This window comes from Scomber japonicus, chromosome 23, assembly GCF_027409825.1.
Source record: "Scomber japonicus isolate fScoJap1 chromosome 23, fScoJap1.pri, whole genome shotgun sequence".
In the NCBI taxonomy this organism is placed as follows: domain Eukaryota; kingdom Metazoa; phylum Chordata; class Actinopteri; order Scombriformes; family Scombridae; genus Scomber; species Scomber japonicus.
In genome coordinates this window covers 12,412,886-12,428,042 of record NC_070600.1, presented here as the reverse complement: position 1 = coordinate 12,428,042, position 15,157 = coordinate 12,412,886, and the positions used below count along the sequence as shown (strand labels likewise).

At 38.3% G+C, this 15,157-nt stretch overlaps 2 protein-coding genes across 2 annotated transcripts; one reads left to right on the top strand and one right to left on the bottom strand.

The window, feature by feature from the left end:
- Nucleotides 1-231: 231 nt before the first annotated feature.
- Nucleotides 232-4,151, bottom strand: LOC128385274 (ras-related protein Rab-19-like). The gene is made up of 4 exons (XM_053344133.1): nucleotides 3,957-4,151; nucleotides 1,539-1,722; nucleotides 515-618; nucleotides 232-417 (listed from the first exon to the last, which is right to left on the bottom strand). The coding sequence occupies exons 1-4, from the start codon at nucleotides 4,149-4,151 to the stop codon at nucleotides 232-234; spliced, it is 669 nt and encodes a 222-aa protein (XP_053200108.1).
- Nucleotides 4,152-6,116: 1,965 nt separating this feature from the next.
- Nucleotides 6,117-14,915, top strand: LOC128353288 (tetraspanin-8-like). Its single transcript, XM_053313978.1, has 9 exons — nucleotides 6,117-6,239; nucleotides 7,270-7,335; nucleotides 7,826-7,939; nucleotides 8,199-8,273; nucleotides 8,403-8,501; nucleotides 11,384-11,470; nucleotides 12,533-12,592; nucleotides 12,691-12,774; nucleotides 13,076-14,915. The coding sequence occupies exons 1-9, from the start codon at nucleotides 6,159-6,161 to the stop codon at nucleotides 13,178-13,180; spliced, it is 771 nt and encodes a 256-aa protein (XP_053169953.1). The 5' UTR covers nucleotides 6,117-6,158; the 3' UTR covers nucleotides 13,181-14,915.
- Nucleotides 14,916-15,157: the final 242 nt, after the last annotated feature.

The following is a 15,157-nucleotide window of genomic DNA, read 5'->3' as shown; positions in this document are numbered from 1 at the left end:
TGTCATTATAGCACAAAACAATCCTATTTGAATTTGGGTAAGCCCTCAGAAACAGGATGGTACAATACTTTCCAAGACCCGGAATTCCTTGGTTCATGACTCATGAGGCCTTGCCAGCCATATTCCATGTCCATGCATCTTTGTATCCTCGTGATCTTCCTCTTTTCCCCCCCTGTCTCACTATCCATCGACTATCAACTCTTTATTTTCATATTCCTTGAACTTTCTTCCTCAACAACACGACTTCTTTTCTGGTGTTGTGTAAGCAGCGCCGTTCACTGGCCGAGAGTTGGCCCTGAGGAGAACTCTGGGTGTTCTGCCGTCGCTCTCCACATCTCCCTGCTGGACATGAAGGCCATTACGAGACAGCAGCTCCCTCGCCATCATCATGAAGGCTTCTTGTACATTCTGACTCTCCTAGATATAGTCATACAGAGGGGGAACTTAGGTTTGCTATTTCATCCGACCAAAATTTAACTGATGTGTGCTTAATGTGCATGAAGATAGTTATTACCTTTGCAGATGTTTCTAGAGCAGCTAGGATACCCCTCTCTTTTGCCAAACTGCAGGATTCCTCAAATAGAACCTCACGCTCTTTCTCCAAGTCACATTTATTACCTAGAATGAAACACATGGGAAACTAAGATGCAGACAAAACACCTTAGGATACCACTTCAACTTCAGATAAACTTTAATATCTCACCAGAGTCTCTATCACAAAAGATTTATTATCTATTATCCCAACAGTGTATGAACACTGTAGTGCTACTGCAAAGAGATGGTGCATTTTCTTAGGACATTATTGATCCACTGAGTTGAAATCTTTTTTCTCTACCGACACAATTAGATTAGTCACAGGCCCAAAGAAACCAAGTTGAACTTAAAGTCACTTTCACCACACAAAAGCACAATTATTGATAACCTGTTTGTAAATTTGGGATTGTTTTTTTGAATTTACATATGCATAACAGAAATAATTGTACAGTTAGAAAATAATTGATTTACATTCTTTCTCTGTTTCTCTGTGTGTCATATTATGAGGACTTATTTGGAGTGTTGGACTGTGCTATTGCTTTGTGTAAGTGTCCTACCAAGAGGGAAAAGAGCTGCAGTGACTGAGTGAACTTGAAATCCCTGTGCAGGCTTGATACTTATGTGGAGTGCTCTGTGTATATCCAGTGCATACTCAAAATATTGATTCCTCTGCAGCTACCTATGCTATTAAAAGGCATTTAAAAAGCCACACCTGTTAGCTTAAGTTCAAATTATTACCTCTAACTACATTCAGAAATTGCAGTCTGTCCTGGGAAGACATCATTTATGCAGCATCAGAGTATTCTCTGACTACTGAAGCATGCTACTCAGTTGGTGGAGAAAATCTTTCAGCACCAACTGAGAAAAAAAATCTGAAGCAGGAAAGCTTACAATATAAACTATTATCATTGCAGTATATTCTCAGATGTTCCTGTTATTTTGTCCATGTGTCTTTGTGCACAAAAATATGTGCACTCACGTGTAACAGTCACATCCATACTCACCTATGAGAACCAGCACCACATTGGCTGCTCCATAGAGCTCCACCTCTCGGATCCACTCGCTCACCGAGTCAAAGGTCGAGCGGCGTGTGATGTCATAAGTGATCATGGCGCCATGAGCACTGCGGTAGTAGCTCTGGGTGATGGTACGAAACCTCTCCTGTCCTGCTGTGTCCCACACCTGCATCTATGACACAAACACACAAATGTAAAAACAGTGAATCATCTTTAACATTCACACAGCTATATATAGCTGCAATACAAATGACTGGATGGATGCTTTACATGCATACACACACACACACACACACACACACACACACACACACACACACACTCTCGCTCTCTGTGGAAATAGTGATTCCTTGGTTTCCCACAGCAGGATAGTCCCCAAGCATCTGACAGCACAGAACACATGTCAACGTGGTAACAGCTCCCATAGCAACAGATTCAGACTCTTGAGCTCAACCTGTTTGTTTTCAGGAGCAGTGTTGAAGGTTTTGAACAGCGGCTACTTTTGCTGAATAAGCTTCCAAACCAGATCTTATGGTGATCAGCTCCCTAAACAAATCCTGTGCTTTCCTCCCTGCCTTATGGTGCTTAATGCTTTGAATGCACGCAGTAAAGATAAAAGACAGCAGGGAGTGTAGTGATTCACTTTAAAACTAACTCTAAAATTCAAGGAAAACATCACTCTGCATACAGTATGTGGGTTTTAAAAAATAGCACAGTAATGTTTGCTGATTACCAAAGAAAAACAGAAGTGAAATGTACTAAACAGGCTGGCTCAAATGTACAGCCTCAGGCTTGAAATGCTGGTTGGGGGTTGAGGTGAAACATGGAAACAGGAGTCTTTTTTTTACTTGCCTGTATCCAAAACTCTAGAATCACCAAATAATTTAACTCTTTGTGTTACTTTTACAAGCTTGAAATGACAGATTTGTTGATTTGAAAGTAATGCTAACAGACTGTTAAGTGCAGCTAACAGCTTGCCTGTGGTCAGACATATATTTATATATTTCTGTTAACCATAAATGCTGAAAGATCAGGATGAATGTTCTGTCCTACATTTAAGGTAAGTGGATAACATCTTTCTGTTGATAAGGTGTGCCATGAATGAATCATCTAAATAGCTGAGCCACAGAACAATACAGTTCCTATAGGTGTGTTTTTCTATATATGTTTGTGTGTGTGTGTTGTGTAACAGACTCCACTTTGCCCATGGCTAGAACATATTTACACATTAACCTCGTGAGAGAGACAGTGTGAATGTAGAAATGTTGATATATCAATACAGAAAGTGGCTTGTTCTGGGCATATTTACACACAGCACCTGACAGGAAATGATCAGTTTATAAGTTAGTGATGTTTTAACTGAATAAATTGAATTAAACATTAAATGGGTTTCAGACTTAAGCCCTTCTGTTTGTTCTAAGTAATGTAAATAAATGCATTCAACCTAATTTCACTTGTAAAGTTGTATGTTTTCTTCCATATTGACTTTCCCAAACAAAAGGAGCAGCGCTGGTACTAATCTGATTTTAGCAGTGAATATTGCAGTGACATATTGACTTTTGATTCATGCGGAACTTATCAGAACTACATCATTGACTTCCTTTCCTGTCATGAGGCTACAGAAGAAAAGAAATCATTCCAGGCTTGTTTTTGTCTGTACAAAACACGGGGCAGAGAAACCTGAAGTTCAGGTCCTGCATGCTTACAGCTCGTCTAACTTGTTTTGGATGGTGTCTAACTGACATTTTTACCAAAGGTAAATTTACTTCTAATCCTGGAAAAGGCCATCACACCGGGCTGTCCTCTTTTGCATCTTTGGCAGGAAGAGAAAATATTGCTATCCTTTAAGACAAATGATAACCTTTACTCTTCTAAAGTTAACAAAAAAGACCTGCAATCATGTTGAGCAGCCTGTCATTGTCAGAGGCAGCTGACACCAGCAAGTCTTCATGATAATGATCAGTGATCAGGGTATTTAGCAACAAACACTGTGAAATACTGTCTTCTTATGGTCCTTATTTAGCTCTTCCAAATGCAAAACTTTTACATTATACAACAGTCATATGCAAGAGTGTGCTCCATTTTGATGGTGTTTCTTAAATCAATCGTTTAAATGTCCAAACTCTTTTTACAGCTGTGTTTTATCTATTCTAATAACTTCATTTTTGAATGGATATTCTTGAAGTTCTGCCTCTACCTGTGGTTGGTTTAACAGATGTATGCAGCTTGGTTTTTTGTAATTCAGGGTTTTAAATGTTGGCTGCTTTATGTTTTAATATCAGTGCAATAAACTTGACAGACCCCACATTTACATATGTCCATTGATATGTATGTCTTTAGGTCCACTACAAACACACACACACACACACACACACACACACACACACAAACACACCACATACTAACCTTCACTTTCTTCCCCTCAATATCCAAGGTTCGTACAGTGAAATCCACCCCAATGGTGTTCTGCTGTTTCTCTGAGAAAAACCCTGACTTAAAATTCTGAACCACGCAGGTTTTTCCTACATTAGAGTCTCCAATCAGGATGATCTTAAACAGGAAATCAAAAGAATCGTCATGTTCGGGTCCCGGGGTCTGCATGTTGGAGGTAGAGCAAGAGTTTCTCTCTGTGGCTGTGAGAGTGCGAGAAAAGAGCAAACAACTGCAGACGACTGTAGATCAGCAGGAATGTTTGGCCTTTACGCTGAGAGATGTAAAGTCACTCTTGTGCTTGAATGAGAATTGAAAAGGATGGAAAATCGAACCCAGTTTCATTCATTCATTCAGGTTAGATTCCTAACAGCAGGGTGAATTCAGTTAAATGAGTCCTCATGTAGCTTGTAAAACCAGTTTGAGGTTGTAGGAAAGTTTGTCAAGATGTAAATTCCTTTTTAAAAAAAACAAAAAAAAAACAGTGCTGCTGGGAAGTTAAAAAGCACCTGACTACACATTTACTGCTTTACAAAAAATGTATAGCAACAGTAAGTAAGTGTGTCTTTTTCAGTTATAGTCTCTAATTCTGCTGTTGTGTCTCTCACCAGCTCAGCCTGCCTGTCTCACTCTCTTTCAGCGGGACAAAAACTGCCTCAGTTTTGTTGCTGCTGCTCCTTTCAGCTCCTTCTCAGGTGTTGACCCACTTTATAGCCCGCAGCAACAGAAAGCATAAATACACATCCCATCATTTTTGGCCTCCTGCACAGGTGAGCGGTCTGTCAACAAAAAGAGGAATTTTTGCTAACTAAAATAGAATGTAAAAAACAAAAATGGATGAAAAACTGCTGTTTCATCAGTAATTCCAGGGTGCTGTCAGATTCACCTGCTTTTCGTTCACATGTGTCAAATTTCTTCTCCTGTGTCTCTCCCCCTCTCTTTATCGCTGTCTCCCTCTCTCATCAGTCTTTCCTGGTCTTACTGACTTATATAGCAGGTTCCTCTCTCTCTTTCATTCTCTCTCTCTCTCTCTCTCTCTCTCTCTCTCGCTCACTCTCTCTCTCTCTCTCTCTCTCTACATAGCACCTGTGGAAACAATAGAATTCCACCCTACCTGTTCTACAAAGTGGCCCAGCCCCATTACAGCTGAGGGATTGTGGGAAATGCAGTTTATAAAGGAGCTTAGATAACCTCATAGACCTTTGGGACAATAATTGTTTTTGGATAGTGTTATAGTCATAAAATGGTAACTTGGATTTCAATTATTCAGGCAGGATAAGAATGACAAATAAGCAGATATGTACATGTTTTTTCAGTGGGGAAAATGTTATTTGGAAGTTTCAAGTAGGCCTAGTAACAACACAACACTGACCAAAAGACTCTCACTAAACTGTGATCAGTAATGCTGCAGTTTAAGGGAAAAAGGGATCTACAGTACAGCCCCCATGTGGTCTGGCAGAATAGAAAACATCTCAGACAGCCAACAAAGAACAGGAGGTTACGAGCAGATGAAGAACTAGTTAGATGATAATCAGTTAGAAATTGAATTTACTGTAAAATTAAGAGATTTTCTGCTTATGCACAGCATTCCTATCATAGGGCTGCCCACATCCCTAATAAGATTCTGGCTTTTTCCATTTTTCCTCTGCTGCATGACATCACATCTGCTTTTTCCAACTCGTTGAAAGATATGATATGTTATGCAGTAGGAATTAAAGAAAATCCTTTTAAATGTTTGAGCATCATTTTGTGTTTATTTTTTTAACATATATATATTATATAGTATAAGCAAGTCTTCGAAACTGCATCTACACATTCATGTTGAGAAATAAACACGTCTGACAAGTTTAATTCTTAATAAAAGTAATGCAAAATTAAATATATATATTAGAGGATGGTAAGGGTTGTGTTGATTTCTGTGGAGACATCTGATCTTCCTGCTCATATTGTATGCAACCATCATGCCTGAACCGCTGAACGTCATTCCTGTGCGCTAATCCCCTTGATTCCGACACTTCCGACTGCACGTGAAGGCGGCACAGACCCCCTCATCCTGTACATCACAGTGACGTCCTGTGCGGATAGATGCTTCACTGTTAACATCACAGCAGGTCTATATAACCTTAACGTTTTCTGTGTCTGAAAGGGCGTTTTAAAGCCTGGCAGATCATCGGCAGCATGCAGCGGAGCGCAGTGGTCGTGGTGGCGGATAAAACGAGCCTGAAAAGGCCGTTTATTTTCGCATGTGCTGTGAATATGGTAGGTAGATTTCACTGGTTATGAATGCAAGTTAAGCCAAGGAGGCCTATCTGATTGCCTTTTATTGTCTGTTTCTCCGATTATATAGTCGTTTGTGGTTGGATACTGTTAATTTGTCCTAAATCACTACTCACTTTATCATCAATCCAATTAAAGATGTTATGCATGTCTCACACACAGAGATGGAAGCAAGCCTCCTCCATCAAAATGATGTATGATGTTGCAACGCCTGCAGTCCAATGTATAGCTACTATAATAATTTAACATTACACATTTAAAGATATGAGAAATACATTCAGGAGTAGCTGTATCAAAATTATGCTTATACATTTGCATTTACAAAAAATGATAAACAAAAAACATACAATTTTCCTCCCTCATCAAACTGTCTAATGATGCTCATGTTGACACTGTGTTTTTGTTGTCATCTGTGAGTTAACACTCACAGTCAGTAGGCCTGGACTTGGCTGTGATGTGAATGTCATGTAATGGCAAGATTAGACCATCATTATTTCAATTTTGGACTGATCTTACAGTAGATGGCGTGCTGTTGCCATAATCATGCTCTGTTCCTAAATCAGCTCCTCTCCCTGCAAGGGGTGACACCTTTGAGTTCACCAAAAGACAGCACAAGTGTAAAGACACATGTGATGACAAAGATATTTCTTTCTTGTATAGCCTTGAGCACTTTCATGTCTTAAAGTGACTCTTACCTTTCTTGCATTTCACACAGCACTTTGAAAAAACTTGAACAGCAACAACCCCTCCTCCCTCCTATGTCGCCCCCCCCCCCCCCATATCATTCAGACCGAATGATATGATTGGTCAGAGTATTCACAGAATATTATGAGAATGGAATAATGATGAGTTTCTATGCCTGGTGGATCTCTCTAACATTTTAGAGTGCTATTACCTTATTAATAACATTTTAACCTAAACAAAAAAATGTGTAAAAATGTAACAAAGGGAAGGGTAGTTTTAACTTGGAGTACTTTGCAGATCTAATGTTATGTTTTCTTTTCTTCAAAAGGCACTGTGCTTCTTCATGTTGACGATGACAGTGGCGGGTCATAGGGACCTCTTACAAGCCGGCCAAGTAAGACTGTCTTTTTTCTTGTGACTGGGTTAAAATAATGATAGATAACACAAGTGAATGGATAACCAAGAAAACCCTGGGAATGATTAATAGGCTTACATGCTGGGTCTTCCATCAATATTGCTGCCACCCACTACAGCGGTTTTTATATTGTCCTTTCCCTGGAAAAACAAGAGTTCAAGCCCGCTAATGTTGGCAAGCATCTGCCTAGTGACGTGTCCTTGAACAAGATGGTGAATTATCTTCAGGTGTTAAGGGTAATGGTCAGTAAGTGACCCTGGCCTATGACCCCTTTTAAAGCCATGTTAACATGGCAATCATGTGCTTCATCTCTGAAAACAAATAATCAAAATACAATATTTGTAATTAAATGAGTTAACAAGTGGATTTGAAATTAGATTCTTTTTTACATTAAATAAAAATAGCAGAGTTGATCAGGGTATATGTCCATAAAATGTTCTTTTAACATCAGTGTTATTTCTCTCCTCAGCTGGTGTCCAATGTTTCTGTAGTGATACTCTACGTCCTAGAAATTGGCTGTCTGCTGCTGTCAGTGCTCGGTGTGATTGGAGCTTGTAAAGGAAAGAGATGGTGTTTGATTCTGGTAAAAAAAACAAAACTGAAAAATCTCTTAGTGTGTGTCTTTTCTGCTTGTGCATGTATTCCTGTATCTTTGTGGTCAAGAGGAGGAATGTGTTGAGAAAAGCAAATATTGTGCACAATTTTTGCACAAACTTTTATTTATGTAGGGAAGTTGATGTTTCTTTCTCACTTACTATCAATGGTTGTGTGTGTGTGTGTGTGTGTGTGTGTGTGTGTGTGTGTGTGTGTGTGTGTGTGTGTGTGTGTGTGTGTGTGTGTAGTTTGCAGCTGGGATGGCAGCAGCCAGTCAAACAATAATTGTTAAAACAGCATTAAGTTACCAAGACGTTTATGAGGTACAGTACTTGAATGTTTTGCATTTACATCTAATTTTCTGCAGCATTTCATTTCCATGGTGTAAACATAACCTACAACTTTTTAATACTGTGTAATATAAAAGTGCTCAATGCGATTTCTCTCCTCAGACAGGTGTGGTCCGGGAGGAATCCAAGTTGCTGGCCATGATGCCACTTAGTGGAACCAACAAAGCCAACAGGACCCTACTGTACAGTATTCAAGCACACGTAAGTAACTTATTTACTTTGACTTACTTTTAAGTTAATTAATAAGGGGACGTTTTTACAATATGAAAATCCAAATATAAAGAGCACTAGCATTTTGACCACAAAGAAGTTGCTGTTATTTCTATGACTTCAGCTCTACATTGGTTCACTGTTAGTCCATTCTGTTGTTTACCAATGCATCTGTGCACTGTGTCCATCTGTCCATCTATAAAAGCTTAATTCTCAAATATTTTATCAGCACTGTTCCAACTTCTATGGATTTAGAAAGGCATGATCTCGTCACATGACTGGTATTAATAAAATTTATAAGTCCAACACAAAAACATTAGGTTTTAACCTCTCTCAGTGAGGAGACTATTTCTCATCTCTGTTGATACAGCCATTATATAATACTCCATGTCCATGTATGTGTGGGAAGGGATTATTTGCTTATTCCTGAACTGCTGATGGCCTACAAGCCACACATTTGACTATGGTACAGAAAAACCCACACAAGATTATCCCTGCTAGCTTGCTGTACATCTGTGCCAAACTCCACTGTTTACAATTAGCATAGTGTGGTTAGCTTAGCTTTCTATTAATACCAGCAGAAAGCTCTGTGCAGTTTCAGGTCAGGTGTTAGCTGATTTTGACTGCGTTCCACACAGACAACCACCTGAGTGTGTTATCTTAGGGGTAGTTTGGGACTTATTCTTTCGAGGTTTTTGCCAGAAAAATACATTTTAAAAGTGGGAACACCATTGCAAAACGGCCACTAAAGTCAGGAGCAGTAGGGCAAATAGAAGCATTAGGGGGCATGAGAGAAGAAACAACCTGCAGCTTGTCAGAGGCCACTGGAGCATGACTGGTTTAAGGCAGCAAGTTTAGAAGAATAAAGAGGAAAAACACCAAAGAAGCAGTCAGGTGATGAACAAACAGAGATGAGGCCATGCCTGCAGTATATGGAACCTCTTGGGTGTGGCTGAACAAGCAGGCGGGTCTTATCTTAAAGAGGTATCCACTTCCTCTCACCTCATACATATGCATATGGTTGTAAATAGTGTTTGGGGTCTATAAGTGCAAAGGCACAACCTTTCCTGTGCTTCAACTTTGTTCTTTAAACAAGCAGAAACATCTGCTCAGTGGACCTGAGTAACCTTTATGGGCCATGTGTGTCAAATGGACCCAAGTGCAGAGAACAGCAGACTTAAGAAATGTCCTTAATAAAGGCTTTAAGGCTTGTGCATGCAAAACAAGGCTGTCAGGTCATAGCAAAACAGAATACTGCAAGAGCAGACCAAACAGATTTGAAGAAAGGATGCAACAAAGATGGAAAACCAGAACTAAAATATAAACAGAACTAATGACAGAACGGCTGGGGATGAAACTGGAAACAGGGCAGGACTAATGAGTCTTGATGGAGGGCAGGTGTGTCAATGAGCAGAGGAGGGAAAAGCAAGCACAGAAACACAGCAGGGAAAAAATGTCCCTGAAAATAACACAAATGATCTATAAGAGATGTCAGCCAGGACTTAGATTTTATTAAAGACACACTAAAACCCAAAGGCAGAAAACATAAACAAACTTAACCCATAGGTCCACAAATGCCAATATCAGATCTCTGTATTTTTACTTAAAGTGAATAATAGAACAGCGTAAGAAATGACTCCACAAGTTGACTGGCATAGCTTAATAAAATATATAAACACTGTAGCCTTCCCCAGCTGCAACATACAAAACCAAAAACCCCAAAACACAAAAAGTCCATGACATGTCATGGACTTTCAGAGCGGTTGCCAAAGGTCAGAGAAATAGATTAAAGCTTGCCCATTTAATGATTTGTAGGCAGTCAATATAACCTTAAAATCAATCATAAAATGCACAGAGAGCCAGTGGGGGGAGGCTAGTACTTGGGAAATGGGCTCTCACTTGTGTGTTCCTGTTAAAAGATAAGCTGCAGCATTCTGGACCAACTATATCACTTGTTGATGATGAAGGGATTGTGCAATGTCACTGCATGGTCCAAAGGGTCATTCATGCAAGCAGATTGTTGTGTTTTATATTGTGCAATGCATTCTGTCCTGTTTTTATTTGTTGATTTTGGATAACTTAAAGGGTTAGTATTGTGGAAAACAAGAAAAATGAGCTTTGGGTTGGATTAGGGTGATGGTGGGGGTCCTTCTGTGATGTAAAAAATGTGTGAGAAGTGGCAGGATCTGTTAATACATCATACCAGAGAGTCAAATCAAATATGCTAGGAAGCTTTAGCATGAGCCAACCCATGCTGTAACTTCTTTAGTCAGAGTTTGCAGTGCAGCCAGATGACAAGCAAAGCAGGACACTGGAAGTGTTGCTGGCTGTTCAGGAGCTAAAAGTCTTTCCAGCTTTCCAGAGGATGAAACGTTACATTGAACGTTACAATGACTGACATTCATTGTTGGAGATGATCTTCTCTCCTTTACTGGCAAACGTTTGTTCCGCACATTTCACAGCCAATTGGCTACTTCACCAGACTTCAGCAGATTTCTCAACTTTTTCATCTTCAATCTTTGGATTAAGTTTTAAAACAAGCCTACACATAAACATGGTTTCTTTCTGTTTCTCTGCTTAAGTATGTGTATCTGTGTTAAAGCTTAGCTAGCAATCTCTTTAGACATGGTTTTTCCTATACAGTATACTGTCTTCATTAATAATGCAGATTTTATGTAAATAGCTTCCAAAACAGCCTGACCATAGGGGAACCTGGGCTGCAAAAAAGATGCTTTGGTGGAAAAGGAAATGTCACAGCTGTGTTTGAAATAGACCGTATTTATAAAAAATAGTTAAAAAAGGCCATAATACCAGATGTTGAAGGTTTTCACTTGGCCTGTGTGTGTGTGTCTTTCTGTGTGTGTCACCCCTAGTTTAAGTGCTGTGGTCTGGTTGAAGGCTACAAAGACTGGGGCACCAACCTTCCTGCTTCCTGTCACTGTCAATATCCAGGAAAATGCGTGAGTATCTCATTTCACTGGTGTATAAACGGAATATAAACAGTGAAGGTGACTCATCAGGATTACTTGTCTTAAAGCCACACATTGAGCCTCTTGCAAGAAGCACTCATACCAACAGATTTGCTCAGAAGGGGCACGTGCAAAACCATTTAAAAGACCTTGCTGCTTTCACTAGTTTTTTGTGATCCAGACCTGTAATCATGTAAAGATAGTCTACCTTTCTCCACAAGAGGGAAAACACTTATTTGTAGAAGCAGAATAGAGGTTTCTGGCACTACTTCACCCACTTCCAAGGTGCATGGAGAAGGAAAAAAAGTTTAGTTTAGTTTATTTATTTAAAAAGGGACAATGTACATTCATGAACATTTCAAATTAAAATGTAAATGCACCGGAATTAGCTAAGATAGCTAGTTTTCATCCGTTGTCCCTTGACAGGTCAGGACAGAGAGAAAGAAAGAGTAATAAATACAAATAAAAGTAAAAAAACAACAACAAACAAACAAAAAAAATGAAAAGAAAAGAAAAGGAAAAAAACCCGAATGAACAACAGAGTGACAAATCAGCCACAATTAAAACAACAGATTGTTAAAAACAGACAGACATATAAGGCATTAGACATACAGATAAATCACCGTGCAGGTTAGTTATGGTTACAGTTTGGTTATTTTTAATCCATCTCTTAAGTTTATTTTTAAAGGATAGATAGCTGTTGCAATCTCTTATATCAGTAGGGGGAGTATTCTAGTAGTTTGAGGCACATACTGAGAAGACTGTCTGTCCAAATGTACTACTAAAAAAGTAGAGCTCCAGCAGCACTTGTAGTATAGAATATATATGTGATAATAATAATAATATATATGTATATTAGACCAAAACATTTCAGTTTGCGGCTTGGATGACCTTGATGAAAGAAAAACATTACTTTGACATAATAATTCAGCTATCATACCTTCATCTGAGATTTTTTCATAGAAATTAAAAAACATTTTTGTAACTTCATTTTTGTCATTGAGCATATCATATATTTGTGAGTATGTAATGGGATTTTGTATTCCTATTCAGATTCGACTGCGAGGCACCGCAACACTTGGGGCTCCAAAGAACCAGTATGTTTATCAAGAGGTAAAAGATCTCCAGAATGCTAAGAAAAATAAACAGGCTAACTCATCATAGCATGTAATCAGTTTTCTAAGTGTTTCTCTCTACATGTTTATTTACAGCCTTGTCTACCAATCTATGTTGCTGCACTGAAACGTGGATTCTCTCTGGCAATGGGTATAAAATTTGGAAGCGGAGTGTTTTGGGTATGTGTTTTTGTATTATCACATTTTTACACATTTACAGTATATATTTGATAGGACTATATACAGCCATGAATTTGATTTGACACACATTTCATACAATATATAGCAATAAACACATTTTTTGCAGGTTTATCATATTTAAAAACCAAATTCAAGCTAAGGTTAAAATTAAGTAGAAATATTATTATTATTATAGACACAGGAGAAAGGGTTCTGGTAGTCAGAATTGATGCTAGGTCAGCAGAATCTCATTGTAACTATTACTGAACCTGACATGTTACTCTTGTGATTTCATTCTCAGGTGGTTTTACTTGTTATGAGCATAAAGCTGATGGTCCAGATAGAAAGGAAACAGGAGTTCATGGCTCTTCTTCAATCTAACAGATACGTTCCTGGTGCCTTCTAGTCACCTACCAAGTATATTTTCATACACACTGCAAACTATTATCGGGCGTACCTTGATTAAATTTGCACACACATTATACTGTACACCATAACCTGGATACTTTGTGCTATAGCAACATATGTTGAAGATCTGATTTTCTATTAACATGTTAATGCATGTAACTGATGTTGCAAAGTATTCTACATGCATAGATCAGTTTCAGATGAGTCTTTTTTTTGCCTACTGCTGTGAAAACTCAAAGTAATCTTTAATAATCGTCACATTTTCACATGCTTTTGTCATATCTCTGATTCACAGTTTTTTCACTTTAAATTATGATCTAAAATGAATATCTTACCAAGCATTAACCAGCTGCCTGTTTTCTTAAACTGTGTAATCCTGTTTGGGGTGAGGGTCTCAGTGGCTGGAACGTATCCCAGCATGCATTGGATAAAAGGCAGGGTAAAACCCCAGACAGGTGAGCAGTTTTTTTTGAGGGCTAAATACACTGGCCCCATTTACATTTGTTATTTATTGTACAGTATTGTCTTATTTATTATGAATTTCCTTTGCACCTCAATGCGTCTTTTAGAAGACATTAATCTAATTCATCTGTACAGAAAAACTTGAGACACTAGCACAAAACTTTTATTAGTTTATTTGTTTTCTTTTGGTGGAGTTGCATTCGGGGAGTATAGAGCTGCATTTAGCTTCACAGTCATTTCTCCATCATCATGGTTCACAAAATCTGTACTGTGACTCTGTAGTATCCAATTCAACTCTGACATTAGTGAAGAACCAGCTGTATTACGTCATAGCATCATGTGTAATGATCACATGACACATGAACGATTGATGCTAAAACTTCCAACCAAGTGAAGACACAAAATATCACTTGAAGTTCATCAATTCATGGGTTTAACTAATTAAACAATTGAACTTCCATATTTAAATATTTGTACTACTTATCTTAAGCTTTTCAGCATTACAACAAGTAATAATCTTTGAACAAGCAAATAATAACATTATTAACTCTTATGTAGCACCTTTCTTAAATTGTGTTTACAAAGTACTTTGATTATAAGAAAGTGATATTTATTTATTATTGAGCAATGGATTTTCATGGGTGAATAATCAGGTCAGACAAAGGAATGAGTCACAGTTCTTATTGGGACACCAGAATGTCTTGATGCCTTGTTATATGCACATTGTATATTTTGAAACCTCATTCAGTCTTTCTCAAAGCACATTCATTGAGTAAACAGTGTTTGCTCATCTCCACTTGTTCCAGGCAAAAAGCTGAGGGGGATTCTGTTTGGTTGCACATTCAGTAGACATGCAGTAAAACCTCATTTGTTTTGTCTCCAAAAAATATAGTTTGCTGTTAAGGTTAGGGGAGCTTTCGGCGAGGCCAGACAGGTTGTGAGAGGCTCGTGTAGGAAAATGGGTCATCAGTATTCTTACAGAAATTCTGACTGTAATGCCACTCTCACCAAAGTAGCCTTTACGCCACATCACTTCCAATATGACTCGCTGCATGAGCTGCCTGCAGTTGAAATGGCTCCTTGGCTAAATCGTCAAATTAATTTCATCTGAAATGGCAGATCCAATGTCTACCTGTGCACTTTAACCATTATTGCCTAATATAATATGTTCTTTCAATGTATGTTTTTTTGTTTTATGTCATATACTGTTTTTTCAATTGTGTGGAATGAACTTGTGTAATATATTGTAAATAGCAAAAATAAAAATATAATTGTTCCTTTGATGTCGTAGTTTTTCATTTGAAATATCTATATCCTAGAAACTTTGCATTCACTAGAGCTGCATTCCTGTAACTCATAGTGTGATACAGTATTGAAGCTAGAAATGAAAAGAGTAATTGTCAGTTTTATTTATATCGACCAAAATCACAATTTTTATATTACAATCTGTAAAGTTTACAGATTACATCTTAAAACCTACCAAAAATTAGGGATCCCTCAATTTATATAGGCT